The sequence below is a fragment of the Rhamphochromis longiceps genome, linkage group LG5 (assembly GCF_057381845.1).
Source record: "Rhamphochromis longiceps isolate RC_006_pf linkage group LG5, R_longiceps_female_GT1.1, whole genome shotgun sequence".
In the NCBI taxonomy this organism is placed as follows: Eukaryota; Metazoa; Chordata; class Actinopteri; order Cichliformes; family Cichlidae; genus Rhamphochromis; species Rhamphochromis longiceps.
In genome coordinates, this window is record NC_140561.1 from 15,558,542 (window position 1) to 15,584,736 (window position 26,195).

At 42.3% G+C, this 26,195-nt stretch overlaps 1 protein-coding gene across 2 annotated transcripts in view; it reads left to right on the forward strand.

Annotated features, from left to right (window-relative positions):
• The window catches only part of LOC146669478 (paxillin-like), a 34,732-nt gene that overhangs the window by 774 nt on the left and 7,763 nt on the right, over positions 1–26,195 (forward strand). The window contains exons 2-11 of one of the 2 annotated variants that reach the window (XM_085406096.1): positions 16,970–17,151; positions 17,300–17,385; positions 17,596–17,732; positions 17,960–18,149; positions 18,317–18,461; positions 18,918–20,144; positions 21,053–21,322; positions 21,569–21,931; positions 23,417–23,575; positions 24,254–24,427. In XM_085406096.1, coding sequence (XP_085262222.1) covers positions 16,970–17,151; positions 17,300–17,385; positions 17,596–17,732; positions 17,960–18,149; positions 18,317–18,461; positions 18,918–20,144; positions 21,053–21,322; positions 21,569–21,931; positions 23,417–23,575; positions 24,254–24,427 — 2,933 coding nt within the window. The remainder of the gene's footprint in view (positions 1–16,969; positions 17,152–17,299; positions 17,386–17,595; positions 17,733–17,959; positions 18,150–18,316; positions 18,462–18,917; positions 20,145–21,052; positions 21,323–21,568; positions 21,932–23,416; positions 23,576–24,253; positions 24,428–26,195) is intronic. The other variant, XM_085406095.1, reaches the window with a different exon arrangement.

The following is a 26,195-nucleotide window of genomic DNA, read 5'->3' on the forward strand; positions in this document are numbered from 1 at the left end:
GATCATTGACAGAGTAACACAGTTTGTTTGATCAGTTGGATTCAGCTGATTGTTGCCAAGCACGCGCAGACGAATCCAAGAGACCCGTGTTGCTTCTGCCGGTGGGGGGGGGTCTAGGTTCTCTTGCTTTAGTAGTTTAACATTCTCACTATGAGCCAGTCAATCCTCAACTTACTTTAGATTGACAAGCTTACAACCGTGCATTTACAAAACTGGAAGAAGCAGCAAGAGGCTGGGAAAGTAAGAGGTACATAAAGGAACAGTTTAGGAACATTTTAAGTGGCAGCAGGTCAGATGATTGCTTATAGAAAAACATTTTAGAGAGGTAGAGTTTCTCTGATGGGCCGGGGTTTACAAATCTGGAGGGAATCTGTAGAAATCTCTGTGTGCAAGGGGACAAGGCCAAAAATTGGGAATTCTTCCAGAAATCATTGTCTGTGAACACGGTTTGTCATGCTATCTGCAAATGCAGGTTAAAGATCTATCGTGCAAAGAAGGAGCCAAACGTGAACATGATCCAGAAACGCTGCAGTTTAAAATGGGCTGAGGCAAAGTAGAAAGCTGTTCTGTGGTCACACGATTTGAAGTTTTAAATTGTTTTAGGAAAATATAAGGGAGACCATCCAGCTTCTTACCAACGCTCAGTTCAAAAGCCTGCATCTGTGCGCGTGGAATTGACACTTTGCACATCTGGAAAAGCACCATCCATGCTGAAAGGGATATACAGATTTTAAAGCAACACATGCTCCCATCAAGGTGACGTCTTTTTTAGGGAAGGCTTTATGTATTTTAGCAAGACAATGGTGAACAGCATACTGGATCAATTACAACCACATGGCCTGCCTGCAGTCCCGACCTTTCACCAGCTGAAAACATTTGGATACAGGACTGTTGAGCAGCTTATATCAGACAAGAATGGGACAACAATCCTCTCACAAACGTTCAGCAGCTGCTCTCCTCTGTTCCCAGATGTTTACAGATCGTTGTTAAAAAAAGATGGGATGCTAAACGGTGGTAAACATGATCCTGTCCCAGATTTTTTTTTAAATGTGTTGCTGCCATCAATTTCAGAATGACCTTTATTTATTCATTTTTTTTTAATGTAAGATTTTCTCAATTTAAACTATATGTTTTCTATGTTCTACAGTGATTAAATTAGAGGCTTATGAGATTTTCAAGTCATTGCATTCTGTTTTTATTTACATTTTACACAGCATCCCAACTTTTTTGGGAACTGCGATTTATCTCCAGGGAGATAAAAGCATCCAGTGTAATTAAAAACTAAATAGAAGTAACGAGGCTTGCACATGGCTATCGGGATCAGCAGTTTCTTGTTAGTTTTTCCCCGGTGACTGCATGGTTAAGTTTAGCAGGACATCCACGAAATGCATAGGAGTCAGGTTCATTGGTTGCTATAAAAAACACAACCAGTGTGTTTTTGTGAAGTCAAAGATGATGAATGCCTTGCAAAAGCCATCCAAAGGGGATTAGCACCCTCCGAGAGCTGCAGGTGGACTTGCTGGGAAGAATGTTACAGGCACGGCTTCATCTTTCAGGTTCTGCATGTATAAAATATCAAAAAAGGAATGAAACAATGGTGTTCCTTTTTTTTCTGTTTTCACCTGGATGTAACCCTTTCGGGCCAAAACCCAGATCTCTGCTTTATGCGTTGGTAGTGGGAGTGTACCAAGAAGTCACTCTATATCCAGTCAGCGTTTATGGATACATTCTCAGCTTACACGGGCGAAGGGCTTTCCTTAAAGTAGCTATGTAAAAAAATCCAGCCAAGGGTAATTACCATGTCACAGGGCTGTAAATTCTGTCATCATTTTAGCACAGATATGTAAAAACTGTTGCACACATACGTAGCGAAACGTTGACACCAGATCCTCCCCGTGCGATTGATAGATCTCTGTTATCACGCTGGAGCTATGGAGCTACAGCAGGAAACTTTACCTCCACCTGCTTATGAAAATTGGATGCGCTGAAGGTTTAAAATGGCTTTAGAAGCAGTAGGGGATATAAAGAAGCACCACCGGTGGAGTTTGAGTGAGCCAGTCTGTCTAGTACACAACTCAAAGAGGACAACGAAGTCTAGGTGTATTTTTAGCCCGAGGAGAGTCCGTCTTCAAGAGCTGAGCCAGCAGGAGCACCAGGAAACCTTTCACCATCCTGCTCTCATCTCTCTCTGCCCTGTTTTTCTCACTTTCATTCATTTTTTTTCCTGTCAATTAACTGGCTTGTCTTTACTCCTAAGTCATTTTTTCCTGTGATCCACACATGTTCACACCCAGGGCTTTTGTTATATCACTGTGTTCCTTCCGCAGCGTCCGCGAGAGCAGAGCACTGCTGATCTCAGGCTGGATGTCAGGGTGAATCAGGCCCACATGCAGGGTTTGGGCCTCAGCCAAAATTTATCCTCTTTAAAAACGCTGCACTGCCCCACCCCTCTCTCTTCCTACTCCCCACCATTCCTGTGGTGAGCCACATGGGAAACTGCAGGCTCCAATCTATTGACAGTTTTAAGCTGGCTGAGTTTGCAAGAGAGGAGGTTATTTGGCTCAAAGCAGATCGCAAAGCTTGATCGCTTGCAATTATCAGCTTTTTTTTGTTCCTCCCCCTCCTTTGTTTTTCTTATGCAAGACGTGTAATTGTGTTATTTGCATCTCCTTTTGTTTGTGCAGTCCTTGTGGTCTAGGTGCTGTGGCATGTTCTGAGGCAAACTTTCATTGACCTCCCCTCCTCAGCTATCAGTGCTGTAGAGCGTTGCTCCGTGCTTCACTGCCCTGGGCCTGCAACAACACGACATGAATGTCAAACAGCCTAAAAAGTTAACTTCCCTTTTACTGACTAATGCGCAGCACCTTTCAGTATTTCCTTTTTATGTCTGCAAATACAGTAACCGCTGCGTTTGTCTCTCACTCAGATTAATACGTTTCGCTGTCACTTTCTCGGCATCACTTCAAGTGGAACGATTCCTCAGAGCACTGGCGGCGCAGCAGCTGCAGTGTTGGAAATGTCACTCACCTAGTGGGCGTGGGCAAAGCAGTTCTTTTACAAAGTCCAAATGAGATGTGATGTAGCCTAGATACCCAGCAGAGTCTAAATTTAGGTTGGCTTATTGTTTGTAGACCAAAGGAAACATCAGACGCCGCTCACGTGAACATCTGTCATTTTTTTCCCCGCATGTTCTGTGTTACACTGCGACACAGATGTCATGTGTGCCTAAGCGATACTTTTTTATTCTGTCAGCGACGCAAAACGAGCTAGAAACTTTCCCCTTCTCTTTTTTGCACTCACTCGTTTCCAGCAATTGTTCTATTTCTAATTCCAGATTTAGCTAGAAGGCCGTTAATGTTGTCTGCCATCAACAAAGCAGTTGAAGGAAATATCACGAAACCTGCCCGGTAGTTTTTTGCATAATCTTGTGCAGTCTGACCTAAGAAATTATTTTGCAATTATACGTCAATAGATGGTGTAAGGGGAAGCAAACGAGATGAATTTGCAAATAGATGGAAGTACATACCTGAATTTCATGCTAACGTAATGACCTGACTTTCCTTTGATGTGTTATTAAGATTCTTTGAACGAATAGTGTGACAGTTACAGCTACATATGTCAACGGGGGATCTTTCTGAGGTGTCGGGAGGCAAATTTTGTGATCTTTGGACTAGCCATGATTTTGGAAAGGACAGCCACCAAGAGAGGAGATGTTTCACTGTGTGACAGACTTCAGGCCAGGGTGAGCCTGATGCTGTCGAAAGCAAGGCAGGAAGTCTACGTTGTGACCGCCAAATTACACTTCCCAAGTGTACCATATTCAGATACAGAATATGTAGATTTACAATTACTTGTAAAAAACAAAACAAAAAACAAAACATGGAAACATATTCAATTATTTTATGTAACTAAGTATTCAGTTATTAGGCTTAAAGCAGCGATGTCACACTGATTTTTTTTGTTGTAGCCGATGTACAGCGCACTTGGAGAGAAGTTTAATCACACATTAATTCCCTGAGATATTTTTTATATTAATATATAAAAAAAAGTTTAGTTATACATCTCACTGTTTCTACATGATGAAGAAATAATACATTTTTATAGTGGATAGTGGCAAAACGGGACCTTTTTTTCATTTAATGGTTTATTGATTACTTGATGGCTTTGGTGTAGTGAATGGTCATGGAGGAGGTCTTTATCAGTAGGAAAAGCTGTAAAACTTGTGGAAATACAGCTAAAAGCCTCAGATTTATTTCACATTTTCTTTGCGCGTTCTCTTTGTCGGGCTGATTCTGCCCCCTTAGCCTTATGCTTGACATCCCTTAAAGAAAAAGAAGACAGATTATCTTTACTGTTGAAGAAAACCTTCATTATCTTTACAAGGACACAATATATTTATTTCCTATTGGGCAAAGGTGTTGTTGCTCTTCCTTTTTTTTTTGCTCATCGATGTTGCATTGCAGCTTAAAAAATAATTTGAAAGTTATTTACCAGGAATTGAGATTTCTGCAGAAGATGACACTAAGTTGCGTTATTTGAAATAGTGAGTTCAGTACTTTTTGAGTTTAAGAGGAAAGTTGCAGTGTAGCTTTGTCTGCTTCTGTTACTGTTTTTGATTATGGTTGCTCATTGCTGTGCTGAGGTGCAGCTCTAAATCAGTACTGAGTACTGTGAAGTGTAAAAATGTGACTAAGCTTGAAAGTTCACATTATTCAAAATCCTCTGGGGGTTTTTTTTTTCCCCAGTAGACCACAGAAAAACCCCTGCAACCACTTGTCTGTAGGGACTCTTGCCCACGCTCGATGATAAGTCTCTAGTGACACATGCATGCAAGTCAGACATTCAGTGTGGCAGCTAAAGGCTAGAGAGAATAGCTCACCTCCTCCTCGGTTTGTCCATCTCTTTGACTTTTAAAAATAACGATTCTGCAGGGCTTTGAAACATATGGTGCACTTACACACACACTCACTTATATGCACTGAAAACAGAACTTATTCACGCTACTGATCACAGAGCGTTGGTGTGGACACACATCTCTGAATAGGAAGCTGACTAAGCAGCAGCAGCCGTCGCGTTATCTCTTATGGTCTCAGCACACGGTAACAGCAGCCTGCCAGACCGATACTCAAGCAGCTACTATAGAAAAAGCCCTCAAGTTAAAAACAAAAAAACATATTTAGAGTCACAAGATACAAGCGAAACCTCTCCATCTTTAGTATTTCTGGAGCTATAGTCTAACCACAAGCCAGACTGTTGTTACCACAATGTGCACTATTTTATTTTATTTTTTTTGGTCAGCTGATTTTTCTGTACTTTTTTTATTGGGCAGCTTCACATTCAGCTTGTAGCCATGATTCTATACTGTTGACTGACATCCTGGTGGGTTGTAGTTTTGGTCATTCTAAATGATGAAGCTGCCACATCTTGTTCCATATTGACTCTCCGAATGACTTCCTTGCTCGAGTTCTTGTCTTTGTTGCTTTTTTCTGATGTTTCCATTATTTGTGTATACACTAGAAGCCATTGTCAGCCTTCCTCATCCCTGCTAAGCTCTGATGAGTTATGCTCCCTGCTGACTTTGCTGCAAGACTCTCATCCCTGCCAGTCCATCAGTGACTGACAGCTCAGTTGATGCGATGCTGCGGCTCCTTTGATGCGAGCCGGGGAACAGCTGGTGTAACAGTTTTGCATAGACGATGGTAATTGTGAAATTTTGTTTGGTCGCGGTAAGAGGAAGCACCATGTTTTTGTAACTATACTGGCGTTAAAAAAGTGGCCCAGTGCTTCCATTTAAAGCCTCTCCAGCTCCCGTGAATATCACATGGCCTTTCAGATGCTTTTAAGCCTCTCCCCTAATTGCTTCCTAAATGTCATTTTTCATAGAGGTGGCACGTTGATGTGGCTGCAGGCTGAGATAAGACATCACTGCGTTATTAGGAAATGTGTTTGTGCCTAGCAGGTTTCCTCTGCCCTTGGCACAGGTTTAAATAGTCATTAACGCGCTGCCGGTGCTGCCCTACTTTGGGGTATAGAGCTACCACAATGAAAGCTTTTGATGAAATTGGGAAGTTGGGAGAGTGGAGGAAAAATGAGTGTGTGCAAAAGTGTTTGTGTGCGCGAGCGTCTCAGCTGGACTGAGCATTAGCTCTGTTTACAATCAACATCTGGCTTGGTTAAAAGGGTCAGTGCGGACACTCCGATCAGCTCCCATTAATGTTAATGGCAACACTCATGTGAGGATTAGTGCTCCTCAGGTTTATACGGGTGTAGTATTAACATGAGAATACACAATTATAAGTGGCTTCTGGCACTTGGATGGAGTTGATTGTTTTCCAGTGAAATGATCTGGCCCACTTTGCAGACCTCGCTAACCCTCCTCTTCATCCCCTTTCCTTCTGTCCTTGTCTTGCCGGAGGGGACAAAGAGCTGCTTTTTTTTCTGGTGCTATGACCTACTTCAGCCCAGGAAAAGACAAACCCGAACGAGTTGATTAATAAAAGGAGAAAATTGCCCATCTTTTTTTATTTTATTTTGCATAGCAAGCTTTGCAAAGTAACATAAAAACTGAGAATCATTTTCAGCTTGAGATTGTAGTTTATTAAGAAATCTCCTCTAATCTACTTACACGCTTTCTCTGGAGATTTCTCAATTTCTATGATATGATATTATGCATGATGCATGAAGATTAAAGTACGTCAGTTCTTAAGCCAGATTTGTATTAATTCTACCCTGTAACGATTATCTGCAGTTTTATTCGCTTCATTTGAACTATAACAAAGAAAATAGCTGGTATTTGTGTTTTATAGTTACTGTTGTATCAGAAACTGAAGCCATATAACTCACTGGTCTATACTGTAGTTTGTATTTTTACATTTATCTAAAGAAGGAACAGTTAAATCTTAACAGTAAAGTGCAGTTTTGCACGCACACATGCATATATTGTATATATAGAATTGGGTCAGGGATAATGCACAAAATCTACAGACAGTGTGGCACTTCTGCTTCTCTCTAGATCGGTAACCTGTAGTTTGCCCTCAATTACTCCCTAAATCAGTAGATTCAGCGGCTGACAGCAAACACTAGCATTCTCTGTTTGGTGGTAGGGCTGAAAAAGGTTTGGGTTAATGGGGAAACGTCATCACAGCAGAGACTTCTTTGTAGTCCAGTGCAGACTTCCTGTTATAAATATAAAACCTTAGCATGGCTTTATGCAGATATTCAGGAAGCGCTTCTTTTGCTCGTGGCTCTGCAGTGTATTTTTGCTCTTACTTTCAGTGGAGAGTCATCCATTCAGTATAACAGTGAAAATGATCGTCTCTTTTAGTAGACGACCCCACCCTGCTCTCCCGCATGGTACTGCTGAAGTAATTTCAAGCGGCTTTCACTTCATTCACATGCACACAGTCTCTCAAAACAACCAGACTGGGCATCGGTTAAACCCCAAACTGCCTCAGCCTTTCTTTAAAAACCTTTGAGTTAACGGGGGTTTTGAGTGAGAATAGGATGGAAGTGAGAAAAAGCAAGAGGGGTTTTTTATTATGATTTTAGTTTTAGTTTATACTATTTGTATATGTACAGCACTTTGTGAACCCTGGTTTAAATAAAGGTCGTATAGTATGGTAAGAGGACATGTTGTATCTTTTCCCTGGTTTTGTTTCAATTGCAGATACTCTCCTCGTTAGTCCCATGTATATTATTTGAACATTAAAATTGCTGCTTTCATTACCTTCCTCTTCCCTTTAAATGTAATAATTCCATTTAGTTGATAACAGGAGAGCAAGAGAGCAACAAAAACAGCAGAAGCCAAGTAAACCAAGCAGCAGCCGACAGAGAGAAGAAGAAGCGGAACTATTAATAACAACAAATGTCTCAGTGTGATATTAATAATAACGATCGTACTGAAATGTGAATTGTGACTTTTTTTAAAAAGCATCTCAGCGATCTCTGTCACGTTCCCGCCGTGCAGAGTGAAAAGAAAATATAAAAAATAATAACTAATAGTTAAGATCCAAAGTCTGATGTCCACTTTTTTGCTGCTTTCACTGTGACTGTTGTGAGGCAAGAGGACAAATGTGTAATCGTGTAAAAGCAAAGCTGAAATAATATCACTAATGGACTTGCTTTCTTGGATGAAAAGCTCCCAGAGATCTTACCAAGGAGCCACCTGGATATAAATGCTATAAATATGTTATAAAAGTTAAGATATGGCACAGTTTTTGTGTCGGTTGGGTTTTATTGGATGAACTTGCAGTGGCGGAGGCGTCGGGACGCTGGTTTGACACTTTGAAGTGGTACTTCCTCCGTGGAACTTGACAGAGATGAGGTGTCGTAGTAGTTCAGCAGTTAGCATGATGTGGTTCAACCTTTCTCAGAACAAACGTGTGATCAGTGTTAGAAGTGTTTTTTTTGTTTTTTTGTTTTTTTTAAATCAAATAGCTGACCTAACTTTTCCTCTCGCCTCAAGTCACAGTAGACTAATCGCCTCTTTCTCAGACAAAGGAGTATGCATGTAACACAGAAAGAGAATCATTATGAGCTTTGAAGTTTATTTGGTGAATAGTTATCAATTTGATACCCAGCAGGATCAAAGTTTGCATTTATTTTTATTAGTAACTGGTGGAGTGAGTTTAATATTGGCTCTTCTATTAGCTTTTTTTTTTTTTTTTTTTCTTTTTTGGTCATTAAATCCTGGGAAATATTACCTCCTCCTGTGTTAAATGCTTTAATTTGCTCAGCAAACATTCAGTGTCTTTGAAGCTCTGCTGTTAGTTGCTGGGGAGGTTTGTGTATAGTGGGTTTGTCATAGTGTTTTGCAGAAAATTAGCTGCCCGCTGGGGCAGAAAATGGTGAAATGAGAGCAGAGAGATTGAACCAAAACAGTGAAGTTATGCCCTGGGGTTCTGCTTTTTATGAAATTTCCACCATGCAAATTGCAAGTTGCAACATGAGATCATCCTGTCTGGTGGTAATTTTGGCACTTATGACTGTTAAAAAGAGGCCAAAACCTCCCACAAGGCTTTATAGAGCTGAAGGAACCGGAAGAGTCTTAGTCATTTTGTCCATTGTTAAAATAAACAAAGTGATAGCCTTGCAGGATTAGACTTAAAGGCACTAAAAAGGTTGATTCTTTTTAAAAAGAAATCTAAAGATAAACTGTAAAAGATGTCTGTTTACTTGTTTTTGCATTTGTCATTTAGATGTAGAAAGAAAATACTGGGCACAAGGCAGAAACACAACTAGAACTACATCTAATGATAAATTCCTTAGTCATTAGATTATTTAATGTTATTGCTATGTTAATATTAAAATACTTGATGTTGATCTTCTCCTGCTTTGTGTTATGTTTTGTGTGTGCTCGCTTTGCATGCATCGATGTACTCTCTCACACTGGAGTGCATGTTGCTGTGTAAGCAGCTGCATTCTGTCTGCATAAAATAGCATCTGTAGCACTTAATTGATCTTAGAGTTACTGTGTAGTAAAATATGAAACTGCATTGATTCTAATGGTCTGCAGGAGGTGACAGGTGAGTTTGCCAAAAGAAAATGACTTGCATGTGAGAATGAGAAAATTACAGTACTGTTAATTGTTATATGACCTCATTAAAACACTTTCTTAATAAGTTTGTGGTCTCAGTCGCTTGTTTGAAGTCTAATTTGCCGCTACAATATATTCCGCTGATACCACCAGTAAAAGTAAAGTAGATAATAAAAGGTATTCTTCAGGGCTGTGGTGGCCTTTGCTTTCACAGTCAAATTCAGCTCTCACTCAGCACACCTGATGATGATGATGATGATCTGTCAAGATTGGTGACCTATCCAGGGTGTACCCTTCCTGCAGCAGCTAGGACATTGTAAGGTTTGGTTTTGGTGGTCATACACTCTGTGGTCATTAACAAGAAAGTTTTATTTTGAGCGTTACTCTGAGAACATTCAGATCAAAGAAATGACATCATATTTCTTTTTCTATAGAGTACAAGTGCATACATGTTAGAGCAGATGTACAAGTGCAGAACTTGCTGGGTGGTCTGTAACGCATGACTATTGCTTTGACCATCGTGGTCATCCATCATCTGCTTCGTGTCTCCTCTCCCACAGGTCAGGGTCAGCAGGAAAGTATTTATAGCGTGCCTAGATGCCTCAGTGTGTCTCTCCGGTATGTGTAGTCAGCCATGCTGAAAGGCACCTGCGTTCAGTGTCGCCGTCCACTGTTGCACCCGTGTGTGCGTTAGTCTCCTGCGTGATTCAATTTTGTGCTCACGTAGCCGTCGAAGCACTCCAAATGAACGCAGGCACAGGCCTTCTGCTATCTAACACGAGCCCGGAGGGCTGTACGGCGCATGTTTTTTCTTCCTCTTCTGGTACAAGCAAAGAGAAGGATTCATCATTTCATGTGATGGTGTGTCAGGTTGTGTCACATTGAAAGGCTAGTCCTGTCTGAACGGCACATGAAAGGCTTCGTGTCACCACATGAGTCTCAGAACAGCAGAATACTAAGATTGTTCCACACATTTTATTGCATTTTGAAGCTTTGCTGTTTTTTTCCTCCCTCAAAGCGGATCTTAATCCAAAAGTCTGACTTTTTACCTTTTCTTTCTTGCCTTCAGTCCCTACTTTTCTGTCCTATCGCACTGTCTCGTTAAGCTGGCATGCACCTCGCATTTTTCTCCGCCTCTCCCTCTTTTTCTCTCACATGGAAGACGAGCTGTGGCACGCAAGAAATTTGTATCAGCCGGCGTGCACCTTGCACAACGACAGATGCACAGTAAAGAAATGAAAAGAATGAGGATAGAAAGATGTAGAAAGGGCAGAGAACATGGGTAAACTCGCTGCACAGCCAGGATCTTGCTGCTTAAATTTTCCTTGTAGTTTCACTTTGGTGTCAGCTCATATCTCAGTAAATGTCTTGGCATTTATGAACCTAGCAGATAAAGACTTTTCTGTATACCAGCCCTGAGAAGGGAAGGGGGGGAAAAAAGCTTGAGCTTGGCACTTGCACGTAGCTCAACATCATCCCCTGCAGGCTGATAAATGTACTGCGCTGTTGCGTTGAAATGAACTGCTACCAGCTGGGTTAAATAAACAGGAGTAGATGTGTTGAATAGTGAACAGCATTGATTCATTCCAAGCAGCGGTCAGCACTTATAGAAGCTCATGCAGTCAGTGCAGGGTCAAACAGACAGGACATCCTGTCAGGGATAATGGAGACTTGCCTTTGTTGACATTCAGGAGCACGAGTCTTCCTGTTTGTCTAATTGGATTCTGTTCATATTTTATGTGTTTTATGTTGAGTTTGACTGTGAAAAGTAGTGACTTACGTGCTGTCGACATAGTTGAGTCTTGAAATTGTTTCCTTCTCAAACCCTCCCTAACCTCTCCCTTCATTCCTCATTTTCCTGTCTTTTTCATCTCTTCTTCTTTCCACTCAAGTTTTCCTAGTCCCCCTTTTATCTTTCTCTTTCTCTTTCCTATAATGAGCCCCATGTGAAACTGTCTTCGTGTAATTAAAATGCACACCATTCATCTGGGAGGAAGGGAGTCTCCTTAATCTGCGTCAACCCACATTTTAGCCTCTGAGGATTGCCTGCTGCATGCCACACTCACACACACTTCCCAGTTTCACTCCTCTCTCTCTCGACACTCCTACCACCATTCCTCATTGTTTGAGCCCAGCTGTGCTCTGCCGTGTCACATTCAGTGTCGTGCACGCAGAAACCGACTGAATGCTGGTGTTTTTCTGTGTTCATTAGCTGCAAATTAAGAGGGATGACTGAGTTTAATTGATGTATTCAGGCTGTTAGCTCTACGTGCAGCCTGTTTTTTCTCCAGGTGCTGAAAAGCAGATTTGTCCCCCTTATAAAACCTCCTTCTTCCCAAGAACTCCGGGGAATTAACCTGCGCTCACTAACAAAATATAAAAACAAGCTCACCTTCACCTTTCAGTAGAAGACATGAAACCATGTTTCAGTAGATATTTAGCACAGGTTTTTATGTGTTCTTTATTTTATTCCTCTTTTCATTTTTGGCCTTTGGAGACCTTGTGTGTGTTTTGCACTGGAGTCTGTGTCGCGGTATGTTCTCTTGGCAGAGGAAGCTGACACACCTCAGTGTGCTTGTGTAGTTTGTGGATGGGTCAGAGCACGTCTAACATGCTGCATTTACTAAACAAACACAGCCCTAAAACTTAGCTAAATCATATTCTGTTCATTAGGACTGCGCGCTAATGACATTGCCGTGGGAAATGAGCTGTTGATTTCAATTAGCGTGCCTTATTTTGGTAAAGCCTCTCTCTTGTATTTGAAGTCAGTATTCTGGTGTAAGGCAGTGCCAAACAGAGTATGCGTATCTGTAGCCTGGAGGTTCATGTTTTAGCAGTAACTGTATTTTAGAGAAGCAGATTCTTTATTACCAGGGTTAAATCTAGTTCAGCTTGAGAGCTAAGTTGATTAACATCTCTTGTGTAAACCATCTGGACTAACATGTGTTCACTGAAGTCTCCACCAGCTGTAGTAAAACTTTGTTCTGACATCAGTAACAGATATGAGCCCTGCAGATATTTGTACCATTTATTTATGCAGTATTTCAAAAAAGTATCTGATGAAACCTAAATTATGTTCTGCTGTGATTTGCGTTAGTTCTGATTTATTCTCATCAGATTTTTTTAGGTTGTTCTTCTGAATGCTTTACATAGTTATGTGGTGTGGTGTAGTGTGGCTCAAATTAGGGTAAAAAATGTTGGACTAAAGTAAAGTGCTGTTCATAAATGATGTTTTGTAAGCTAAATGTACATGGAAAAATTCATTATTCATCACAATACAAAAACAAAAGTTGATCTGTGTATAAAAGATGGGACCCAACTTCAGCAGGGGCGAGCCCTGTGGTTGCCAAAAACTCAGATAAAAAATAGTTGTATGGCGCTCCGCAATGGGAATCTTAAAGTAAAAATCCCATTCATATTCTCCATAGGGATTTTGATTATGAGCCATAATGCTGTAGGCATTGAGAGTAGACTTTCAACGAGCTGTGACGCTAAAATGATGGTATGATATCAACCTTGTTTTAATAAAACAAGGTTGATATCATATTTAAGACAAAAAAAAAATTAAATGAATGAGAGGTAAAACTTGAGGGGGTAGGGACAAATAAGTAAATACTTCAGCCTACTCCTTTTCAAACAAATAATGGAATGATATTTTGTAATGATTGTGAAGGCACATGTTTGAAATGTTTGAAATAAAAATGAACTGAACTGAACTGAACTGAACTGAAAATCCTGTGTTATTCACGATGTCATGGAAAAGAAATTATTCTTCCCACAATCCTCAAAGACTGATGGATGGAGACCGTTGTTACTATGGAAGCGTTTAAACCACAAAATGTCAGGTCACTTGAAAACCCCTGAGTAGTTACTTCACTGTTAAAAGTGAACAATCTTATACCTTTGGCTTTTCCATGTTCTGTTTTTTTGTGATGCAGATCAAATCTTTGTGTGTAGCTGCTTGGCTTGGTTCGGTTCAAGGCTTTAAACTCTTTATATAAGGATCTGATGAAATGGCAGTGGAGAAAGTGGATGGGAGGTTCACTTCCGAAACCGGACCTCTAAAAAAAAAATAGGTCTTTTGGGAAATTATCCTACTGCTGTTTTTTATTTTAAAAACTTCCACGTGAATTTATGCTTAAAATCGCCGGTTTCAGATTTGATTGAATACAGCGTGGCGTTCGGTTCGGAAATTATGGCTCTCTGAGGATGAAGCCAGCTATGAGCCTACCTGGTGACTGAAAAGTCACGACCCCACATAAAAGTGCAGTGTCCCTCGCTTTTTAAGTCCCTCACGTGTGAGGGTTTTAAAACACGAAGATGGTGACAGCCACTAAACACTGGGTGACGTAATTGTGGTGGTATTTTGTAGACTGTGGAGTGGAGAAAGATGTGCTTTTGTGATCTTGTATACAGATACGAAGCACAAAACTCCATGTAGATCGCCACAGATCAAAGCTCCCAGTATAAAATCTGACCCTCTGATCTGATTGGATTTCCTTGATCTTGAGATACATTGTAACGGTCCAATCAGAAGAGAGATAGTGATGGTCGCTTTACCAGTTATGTTTCTGGCCTAATTGCTGCTGCAGGTCCCAAAAGGAGAAGTAGATTTACAAAACGCACTGTTGCATAGGGCCTTCAGCAACCAGAGGATTTTGAAAACGCACTACACTTTTCAGGAAATGGAACCAGCTGCTCTCTGATTGGACACTTTAAGCCCATACAGAAAACAATTTTGTGTAGATTTGTTTTACAAATTTTCAGATGTTTAATTACAACTACAAACTTTAGACCTATCTATGAGCATCACATTACATGATCAAACTCACTGCTTGCTAAATGCAAAGGATCTAGTGGACTGTTTCCTAACAGTGCATCTCTGCCGCAGTTTCCTTGCGTGTTGTGCGTTATGTCACACTGTTAAAATCAGCTCTGGTGTAAGAAAAGTTGTAAGGAAGAAGTGTCAACTTCATTTAAGCAAGCAAGCTCACAGTCCTCCTGACTTTGCCTTCTTGTGGACCAGAAGTCGAGCCGCACTGTTGAGTGTTAGGTACACCTGTGTGTGTGTGTGCTGGCCCTGCCGCTGCTTCTAGCCATCTTTCAATGGAAGGTTTTATCACACACCATACTTGGTATTTACTTTAAAGTGACAGATGTGTTGTTTCTGCCTCTTTGCTTTTATGGGTGTGCTTGTTTGCTGCTACCAAGTAAGAGATGAAGGTGCACTCAGAGCTGGCTGCAGTAGTGTAAACAGTGTGCTGCTGTGTCCATAATGAAACTCTGTGGAATGTATCTGGGCTTCTGTGTCCAGAGAGGAGACTCTGCTGTGAAACCCTGTCAACTGGCATTTTAACCACGTTAATCGTGTTTATCACGGTAGCGCTAAGGTGCTCCAAGTGGATCTGGTATTGCTCTGGCTCAGTTTCTGCTGTGTCTCCTCTCTGTCTGGGAAACCTTGCAGACCGAATTACCACTGTACTCGTGGTACTTCGGTATACCCAGCATGAGTTAGTCTCCACCTAAACTGTGGCAAGAAAACACACTTGTATATTTACGATTATAATTAAAGGACTAAATATAATGCAACATGCAGCATTAAAAAGTAGTCATGAGTCATGAGTAACCTGAGCAGAGCTTACGCTACCAGTGTGAAGGAGGGGCTGATTACAGCCCCTTATATACCTTTGTGATACCACTCCCATAGTTGGGCATGTCTGTGTTGATAAGAGCTCCGATTGCTTTCAACTTTCCTCAGTTCACCACATTGTGCACTCGTTCAGTTGCTCAGACCCTGGACACTTTTTCAGAGGATTGTCGTGATCTGTGTGAGTAGTGTTTCTACTTACTTAAGCTTTCTTACTTAAGCTTTCAGGCAGCTAGTTGGAGCTGGCATAGCAATGAAGGGGTGAACCTTACCCCCCGGCATTATTTTTAACCCCTTCTTCCCCTCTCTCCGTGATCCTCTCCCCCTCCTCGTCTCTCGTTCTGCTGCACTGATGGTAGAGTTAAGAAAGGCAGTTCCTGCCTGGCAAACGTTGTGTTTAGGTTGCCCTCTTCCTCCTCTGATTCTTTTCGTCTCTGCATTTGTGCCTCTTCACTTCCTTGCGTGTACTGTCTTTGCCTTTCTCAGAGGTATGTCTCATGTGCTGGTTACTTTAGCTATGGGTTTGACTGCTGACCCAGTGTTTAATTTTAGGAAGTGGTTAAGCTTGCTAACCTATGTTGAATACTCCCTAGCTATATGTCAGACTTTGTCATAGAAGGTTAGAGAGTGCTGTGCGCTCTTTAAATATTTTTAGTCAGTGTTTTAGCGATACAGAATGAGACTTAATGCTGATCATTACAGTTTTGGTTATATACTTTAACTTTGTTAGTTTTACTGCTTTAGATTGGCAGCAGTTGTGCCTTTACCTGTAACACACTGGTATCCTGACAGTGTGTTTAAACTGTAATTATTTCGAGTTGCTTTATTCATAAAACACATCTTATTGGATCAAGTTTGTTCTTCAATTTAGGGTCTTATTTTTTAGGACTTGTGAAATTCTGCAAGAGAAACTAAACCCTGCTCTGGTGGGTGAGTATGCTAAAATAAGCCTGAGTATTCAGTAATACAGCCTGTGCTCTTCATTAAATCCCCTTTAATGTTATATGTCCTTCTACCTACTTGCTGGGACTGCTTAATTAGTAGTTGTTTTCTTGGCCTGCATTCCTCTGGGGGACCTGTCTGCGTTTAGATGGTAAATATGTCCGTGTGTATACCTGTGTGCAGATTTGACAGCAACCCTTTAAACCATTTCACAATTGCAGGCAGGAGAGGGTCAATAAGTAACGACAGGAGTGGTCATGACTGCCTGCATGATTCAACTTTTACAACTCCACTCCCTCTGATGTCAGCGCTCTTGGGGGTTTTGACAGGTTGCGAAAGAAGCAGTAATTACTTGGTGTTCGTGTATGCAAGCAGCATATCATGAGTCGAATATTATTCACTAGAAGTTCATTGAAAGTACTAACTTTTCAGAAGTGCACCAACATGTCCGCTCAACATCGGTATAGGCCTTGTTTTATGCTTTTGGACTTTTAGCAGATTGGAGTGTTGGATAGATGGCAGTCGCTGACTCCCCCCCCCCCCCCCCCCCCCCCCCCCCCCCCTGTTCCATCACATTGGTTTTGTGCTGAATGCTCAAAGATCTTGTGATAGCACGCTCTGATTTCTTTCTTTCCCATAGACAGTCATGAGAGCTATGGTGTTAGAGGTTAGTAATACATTTTTTAAAAATGGCAGCTATTAAAGCTCTCAAGGATACCTAATACATCAAAGTACAAGACCATAAATAATTGAACGACAAAAGTTAAAATTCAAGATAGGATATGGCATAACCAGATGCTAATCAATCTGTGCTTTTTTTTTTTTTTTTTTTTTTGTTTATGTAGATGCTTTGTTGGCGGACCTCGAGTCCACAACATCCCACATCTCGAAACACCCCCTTTTCCTGTCTGAAGAGGCCGCCTACTCTTTTCCTGTGCGGGGTCAGACCCAGCAAGACATCTGCTCTCCATCCCAAGTCCCACCTACTCCCTCAGACCAAGCTCTGAATGGAGTAGAAGAAATAGAGGTAAATGCATGCATGCTGTAAATGTTGGGGAATTAACCAAAGACTGTTTCGTTTCAAATGCTGCCTGATGAACTCATGGATGAGAAGTGAATTAGTTGCTGCATTGATCCTCTAAATTCACTATTGTTATTTTACTTCCTTATTTCAGTCTGTCGGCACAGCGCAGAGAAGTCCTTGGTCTAGAGATAGCAGCAGTCTAGGCCAACCCACTGGTGGAGAGGACCACGTGTACAGGTTAGAGGTCATGTTAAGTCTCAACGAAGCTCTTGAGACATCTTTCCAACAACAAAAACTCAGTACAGCTAAATTTTTTTAGAATATGTTTCTGAGTAGAAACTAATAAGTAAAAACATTTGATCAGAAATAACCATTTCCACTTGGTGCTAAGCTTGAAACAAGATGTTGTTGATGATAAATGTTGTTTCATGTCTCTGCCCTGTTCAGTCTCCCTAATAAACATAAGAGCAGTGACTCATCAGCTGGTGCAATGAACTCACTGGGCAGCAACCTGTCTGAGCTGGACCGCCTGCTGTTGGAGCTCAACGCTGTGCAGCAAAGCACCCCTGCCTTCGCCACAGAAGGTACAATTATGAGGGAGCATTTCAGTTTATGAAATGCTCCCTCATGTTTCTCTGAAGGAATGTCGATGTCACCGTCTAACTATGGTACTTCTGTTTCTGTGGTATTACACAATGGTGTCATTCTTTCCACTGTATTCTGTTACTGTTTCAGTGTTTGCACTTCACACTATGTATGCATTTTAGCAGGATATGCATTCATCTTTTTTCTTTTTTTCTTTATGCCGTAGAGGAAGCTGCTCCACCGCTGCCTGGCAGCAGCATTGTCCACCACGTACAGGAGAATGGAGTCTCCACTGCAGGTAAAGCCACTGTGGTGGAGAAGCCCAAACGTAGTGGACCCACTCGAGGAATCGAGGACGTTCGACCAAGTGTGGAGAGCCTTCTGAATGAATTGGAAAGCTCTGTCCCAGCACCACAGTAAGACCAAAAATTGTTACAGAAAAACTGGATTTGTACTACTGAGAAGTTTGTGCCCATGTATTTTATGCTGGCATGAACCACTTTTATACTGTACGTGGTTTATATTTGTATTTATTTTTTAAAAATCCAGTCATTTTGGTTGACGGTGGTGTTTTCCTCACTAGTCCCGCACCGTTGGTGGTGTCAGATGAGCAAACAGATGGACAAGAAACGCTGTCACAACAACAAGCCAGAATGTCTGCCTCCTCTGCCACACGAGAGCTGGATGAGCTAATGGCCTCCCTGTCTGACTTCAAAGTGCAAAGCAATGTGAGTGTGGTTCAGAAGTGGGTTGACTTTGGTTTGATTGAGGACAGTTATTTTTGGTATGTGTGGCTGTTTAGAATTTAGCTGTACTGGATGTTTTTGCATCTCTTAATTATAGAAAGTTGTTGTTTTGTTTTGTTTTGTTTTTTGGCATTTGCCTGTTTTTAGGTCTTATTTTTATGAGCTGCATTTCTTCAACATTGCAGTGACCAAGGTTTTTTTTTTTTTTTAATTTGTTGTCAGTATTTGTGATGACATCATTCATTCGTGTTGAAACAACAATTTTTTTTGTATTACAGTAACTTTCCAGGTTTTGCTTTGTGATGCTCTTTACTGTCCTTTCTCTTTCACTCTCATCTCATTCTTTATTTTCCTGGTCTCTTTCTCTTTTCTCTACCACTGTGTATGTCTTGTCTTTGTATGTACATTGCACCCTTCACATAATTGCACCTGATTTAGTCTGGTTCTCAGGTGTCTGTCAATCAAGATGCAGTTGACCCATTATTAGTTGCTGGTTCACCGGTTATCCACCCAATAACTAACCCACCTATAACGCCTCAGATTGGTTCCCCTGATACTCCTCTACCCAATAGTTACACTGCTCCGTCCTGTACACCACTCCCGCTGGAACTCCACATAGATGAAGATGGTGGTTCAGCTCTTGCATCTTCACCTCTTTCTGCTGTAGTAATAGCATCATCTAAGAGCCTTCAGTACTCTCAGATCCAACAGAAGGCTGATGATGGCACTGTCACTTCTGAGATCTCACATGTTGAGAGCTTTAGTTTTTCCAGTACTGTAAAAACCTCCAGTGAAACTGAAGTTGACACCCCCACTCATATAATAACTAAAGAGTATGCTAGTCCAGGTGCTGCTGCCACGAGCTCCAAACCCGTGGTTGTTTCTAAAAGTCCTGTTACAGTCTCTAAAAGCCCGAGTCCCACTGTTAAAGGCAAGAGTCCCAGTCCTCCTGATGTTGAATGTAAAAGCCCGGTCCTTAAAAGTCTCAGTCCTGCTCCTGTAAGTCACAGTCCACAAACAGCAATACAGAGGGATAGCCCAGTTACCGTGCCAACCACCATGGAAACAGTGCCCAAGTCAGCTAGTCCATTAACACTTCCGAGACTTTCAAGTCCAAAGATTTCAAGTCCTGTAACAATTCCTAATATCTCTAGTTCTCCAGCTGTATCTAAAAGCTCCAGTCCTGAAACAGTCCCAAAAGATACTTGTCCTAAGAGTCCTGCTCCAGTTAGGGGGAAAACATACACATTTCCAAGCAGCAGCAGTCCCACAGGGTCTCCAGTTTCGGTCGCCACTGTGCCGTCAAGTGGCTTTTATGCACCACTTATAGAAAGTCAGGGAGGCGAAGTGCTGGGTTTAACGTGGCCATGCCGGAAGCCTTTTTTGGATGATACTTTAGAGAAACTTTTATCAACCGACTCCACTCGACTGGGTGAGAACCAGCCACCGACTGCTTTTGTGCCCGGGGAAGAAGACAGATCTTGGGAGGAGGAAGATGGATTTTATCCAGATCTCAGCCTAGAGGGAACCCTGACACCCATGACTGAGTCCAGCTGGATGGATGAGTGCTTTACCCCCTCCACCTGCCCTGGGACTCCAGATGCAACGCTGGACTTGCCCATACAGCAGCCCTCTGCTGTTGACCGTCTATCTGCTTCTGGTCAAGTAGGAGGCTCAGCTTGACTCTTCCAAAATAAGCTGCTGGCATGAAGCTATAGAGGATTTAATACTTTGTGGCTCCCTTTTAATTGGCATGTGGCTAAGATATAAATTATATCTGGAAGTAATGGCAGCAGGGTTGTATTAATTGGTTGTTCAAGCAAAATGCTGAAAAGCTTATTTTGGGCAAGCAGCTCTACAAGTACTCGAGGAGCTGTGCAATAGTACAAACATGTCAAGATGAGGAGAAATTCCTCAGTCTCTGTGGTGTGATGCATGTGGTGTCATATAGCAATTTCAGAATGGCTTGAGGGAGAAGTCGCTGTGTGGAGATCAGTTGTGGCTGATGTTGAAAGCTTTGCTGAAAAGATGTCTCTGCACGCCCCCACTTGCTTCATTGACATTGCTGTGTTAGTCATAGCACCTGACATGTCATGTTCAAGCTTTTAATCACTGACACGGCCAATACGAAAAGACCCAGACTCCACAGTAAAAGGGATATCTTTTCCCTTCCCTTTTTTGCATTTGCAGATGAATTTAAAATGCACACTAGAGCTCTGTTGGTTTAATCTTTGGCCCTGCTTTGGCATGTGCAGAGTTTTATTTTATTTTGTTATAGACGGGTGTTTTCCATCGAGCATGCCTTGCCATGGATTTCCGGCAGGTTTTATGTTGATATTAAAGAATGAGCCTGTGCAGGAGGCTGATGCTCGGCTTCTGCAAACAAAATCAATTAAATATGCCTGACAGAAAAACTGCATAGCATTTTGACCCCAGCCGCTGCGTGTGGGTTTTTGCATTTGAGTGAGAAATCCACTTCTGAGCCCATCCTGCTTGTGATTGATTTTTTTTTTTTCCCTTCGGCGTATGGCACAATTCCAGCTTCCCACACCAACTTGTTGTCTGCTCTCCAGCTCAAGTCAGTTATCCGCCGCACCAAAGAGACGACCAACGTGCACCCAATGTACAGGGAGGGAATGTTGAGACGTAAAATGGGACCAATCATTATAAATAAAAGCAACTCGCAAGATCGACTTATTGAAGAGCTGCAGGGAAAACTGGGGATCGGGCGGTTGGAGCGCAGGCGTAAACAACAGCCCGATGACTGGTTGACGGAGGGAGTCATTGTTACATCCAACCCACAGCGGACACGAGAGGAAGGGATTCAGCCATCTGTGGATAAGGTAGCAGGATGAAGGTGGAGACGAAAAGCCTCACTGATGGTGTAGTTTATGCCTTTTTGGCTTTTGATCACAGAATTAACTGGCAGATATTAGATATTTATCATTTTTCAAACTTAACCATAAAATTTTACTTGTTATTGGCAAACAGTTTAAACAGTTTCACTTTTCGGGCCAATATAGTTTTCCTTTTTTGTGTCTGATGTTTCTTCTCCTTTCCTCGCTGCTTTGTTTCCTTCTTCCTCCCAGATCATCATCCCTCCTGAATCACCCGCCCCACAGAGAAAAGTCCTTCCCCCTCCACTGTCTCCCCCAGTTCTCAAAAAGCCACCCCCCATCAAGCAGACTCCTCCGCCACTACCTCCTCCCCCTCCAACCCCACCTCCTCCTCGAGAACCTACCCCTCCACCTCCCAAGGAACCTAGTCCTCCTCCTCTTCCTCCTCCTCCTCCCCCACCTCCTCCTCCTCCCAGGGAGCCCACACCTCCCCCTGTCCAACCTCCTCCATCACCTAGCCCTCCACCCAAGCCGGTCACGCCACCCCCGCCTGCCAAGCTCTTTGTATCAGTGGGTTGTCAGACAGAGTACGACCCCATCTTTCCACCGATTCAGGCACGGATCACCTTTCTTCCATCTTCCTCCTCTAACTTCATTCTTTCCACTTTCTGTCACACTTTGAATTGTTTTACTTGAGCTTGTTTGTTGGCTACTTGGATATGTATGGGCGTTAAGGAATTTGTCCAGACACTCGTTCTGTTTTTGGCCCTTGGTGTCAAACAGGTAACCTCATGAAGGCTTTGTCTGCAGTCCAGTCACAGGGGTGCTGACATTCAGGCTAGAAGGACTGAGCCCACATTCTAATTCTGACATCCAGTGGCGCCAAGAACAGTGTGTTAGAGAGGAGAATTTAAGAGCTTAGAGGAAAGCAGAGTGTAACTCCCTGATATTCCCGTTACACTAAGAGTCCTGCCATGCATAGGAATGGAAGGATTGCAGTGCCACTGAAACCTAATCTGCCGCATGACAGCACAGTTACCGTCACAATTATAGCATGTCTCACAAGACTTAAGTCAACATGTCCCATTATGTCAGACACCAACCAGTTGAAGCTGAATTTCTTATACAATCATGCTTTTAGGAAAAAAAAACTTTGTTAGAACCTGCTTTAGCAGAATAGCACAACCATGGTGAAATACCCAGGAAAAGGCTGTGTTTAATTTTATCAAATGTATGGAGGCCGTGGGTGTGGGTGGTGGGGGCATGCAGCATAGGTGCTATTTTCTCCTTCAGTGGAATGTAGGAGTCATGAAGCTCCAATGACAACACCACCTGAGAAGGTCTGTGTTTGCTTGCATTAGTCACCAGACACATTTACACATACATGTTAATATTTGAGGCCTGTTAACATAGATTAGGGCTGATCTAGGTGGAACTGTTGGAGCTCAGACTTCATAGGCCATCAACTACAAAGACAGTAGAGACGTTGAGGTGACATATAGCACACAGGTAGCCATTGTAGCGTCCACTGTCTGCATCCACTTGTGGTCAAAGCAACTACACCTCTAATAATCCTTTAAAAAACTATGAACTTATAGTTCCTGCATTTTAGCGTTGAGTTTTCATTCCTGGAGGTTTCTAGGTTTCTTTGTAGTTTACATGTAAGTCTCACACCTCAAGGATCCCTGGTTCAAAGCCAGGAGGAGACACAAATCCCTTTGGGGCTGCATCAGGAAGGGCATCCAGTGTGAAAATTTGCCAAATCAAATATGCTGAGCCATCTGCTGTGGTGAGCCCTTGTGAATAAGAGGGCAGCCAAAGGAAGCTTTTTTTAAATTAATAAACTCTCAGAAATTTTTATGTTTATACTATATCGACTTCCGGAAAGCATCACTGCGACTTTAAAATTGTTCCTCTGAGTGCAATTTAAATCCCAGTTACAAAGACAGCTACATGAAGTCAAGTAAGTGTGCAAGAAAAATGAAAACACAAAATGTAGCAGTGGTGCGATTCACTCACACTAACTGATATTATACTGAGGTTGTTTATTGAAGCATCTGAATGGTGTAATTAAACACTTTGCTTTTCCATCTCTGTCAGATCCATTCACCGGGAATGACTTCTCCCTCTCCTGCCCCCAAACCAGCCAACAAGCTGGACAACATGCTGGGAAGCTTGCAGTCTGACCTCAACAAACTTGGCGTCCAGACAGTGGCTAAAGGGGTCTGCGGTGCTTGTAAGAAACCGATTGCTGGGCAGGTAACAGCACAGAAACATGTAAACATACATGTATGTTGAATGTGGCTCACATACTAAACTTTTAACTCGCCTATTTTTAGACACGTGTGCTCGCAGGCTGTTATTTTTATGCACGAATACCCAGTGGGATTTTGCACACATTAATGCAGTTTTCTGTTAATGGTATGGTGAAGAGAAGATTACACTTTAGATTTATTTGCACAATGAGTGCAGCGTTGGCTTATGTTTCACTTCAAAGCTGCTTAGTCTATCAATAGCTCACCTTTCATTTAGTTTGCAGCCAATAAGTGGGGTAATAAATACAATGTGTGTTTCATTTTACCAAAGTGTAGCTTTAAGCTCAATATAAGTACATGATATCCAGATAAGTTAGTTTCACTAACTTATCTGGATTTCAGCAGCAGCTCCTCCTCCAGAAAAATGATATTTTGCGATACTTTGAATTTACAGAGGCTTAATGTTTTCACAGGATTATAAAGATGTTTTTACTTATGTGGAACAAGATGATTGTAAATATGGTTATTATTCCTTTTAAACTTTGAGTTGCAAACATCTGCTGCTGTTTGCAGGATTCCCTTTGCTGCTCTCATGCTCTGCTGCAGAGATTTTCTCTGCTGAGCCAGGTCTTTTCTCCTTGCAGCTCATTAATTTTTCATGCACCGTGTCTCCCCACACCAGGTGGTGACTGCCATGGGCAGAACGTGGCACCCCGAGCACTTCGTGTGCACCCACTGTCAGGACGAGATTGGCTCTAGGAACTTCTTTGAGCGCGATGGGCACCCTTACTGCGAGAAAGATTACCACAACCTGTTCTCACCGCGATGCCACTACTGCAATGGACCCATACTGGATGTCAGTAATGCAAACTTCAACACAAACACATACACACGTATACGCATACATGGTTGTATACAGAGACTGGGCAGATAATATTTATTTATTCATAACTTAATGGATGAGGGTCTTACTGGAAACAATGTGCTGGAAAGTGCTTTTCTTTCTCAATCACTTATGCTGATAGTCAGGCATATAAATATAGCATGCATGCACAAGGCCCTAGAAGAAGTTGGAGCAAAGTGACTTCTAGTTTCCTTGTGCATGTAGGAAGTAATGCATTATTCTGTAACATATGAACACATTACAAGTTAAGGTTACAGATGCTATTCATCCTCCTTCTTATCCATTCATAAAGCTGCTGTTGACTGAGTTCGATATAGGCTTGGTTAGTGGTTTAGTGTTTTGTGTTCACTGGTTGGGATCTAACTGAGTGCACAGTAGGTAGTGGCTTTTGCCAAAACAGTAGAAAGAGAATTTAAAGTGAAATTAGATTTTTGTTGTGCTGTTGGCTGGCTGTAGTGCACTGAGGCGATAGGAAATGCAGGTCTGTAAAGCTTTCCAAATTGTTGGGCTGCCTCCTTGTTAAACTGCAATGTGTTGTGTTATGTGGGGGTGTGTGTGTGTGTATGTATGTATGTATGTGTATATATATATGTGTGTGTGTGTGTGTGTGTGTGTGTGTGTGTGTGTATATATATATATATATATATATATATATATATATATATATATATATATACACACACACACGATACACACGATACTACACGCCTTTGGAACAGAGGATCGCAAGTTCGATTCCTGCCTGGGGCGTCTGTATCCAGTAAGGGTCCTAAGGCTAGACCCCCTATGCTAAGCAAGCCTACCGCAGACATGAGCGAGACAGATAAATATGAAGGCATGCCGGCTCGGACGTCGCCCGGATCAACAAGGTCCGCGTCAGGTGTTGAGGAACCAGGGCACCCTGACGAAAAGTGGGCTACTGGAACAAGAAGGCATCGGTGGGCAAGGGACGAAAACAGGGCGTTGTTGGAATGCTACTACGCAAGTAACCCCGGCGGAAGGGGCTACATGAATAGGATGAGGGACCTATGGATTCTTCGATACCCAACATCCACAATGACGGCGAAACAACTAGTAGCTCAGTGTTACAACATTCGAAAGAAGGGACTGCTCTCACAGCTAGAGATTGACGAGGTACAACACAAATGCTACGGCAAGGAGGAGTCAGGACGCCAGGTCAGGGGGGAGATATCATCACCCCCACCCGAGATTGGGTACATAGCCCCAAGTGCGATAGGAGAAGGATCGTTGAGTGCGAGAGGAACTGACCTGAAAAATAGGATCATGGCCAAGCTTGAAACCTGGATCCCCCGTAGCCGGTTACCAAGATTACGTGAAGTACCCTCAGAAGGTCTGCTAGATGATGTTAATGCAGCACTACGGGCAATACCTACAACCACAATTACCGACACTAACAAGCTGATCTACAATACGGCAGCAGTGATCAGTGAGATGCTTGGTTACAAGTTGAACAGCCACAAGGGGCAGTACCCTCCATGGAGAAGGAGGCTAGAGGGCAAGATCAAAGTAGCACGGAGGGAGGTTAGCCAACTAACAGAGTTGCAGAAAGGTGCGACAAATAAGGTGCCTAAGAAATACAGCAAGCTGTCCATACCTGAGGCCTTGGAAACTGCCAAGCAAAGACTCACAGCCTTGGCCAGCCGCTTGAGGAGGTACACCAGAGAGATAGAAGGCAGGAGAATAAACCAGCTGTTCTCCA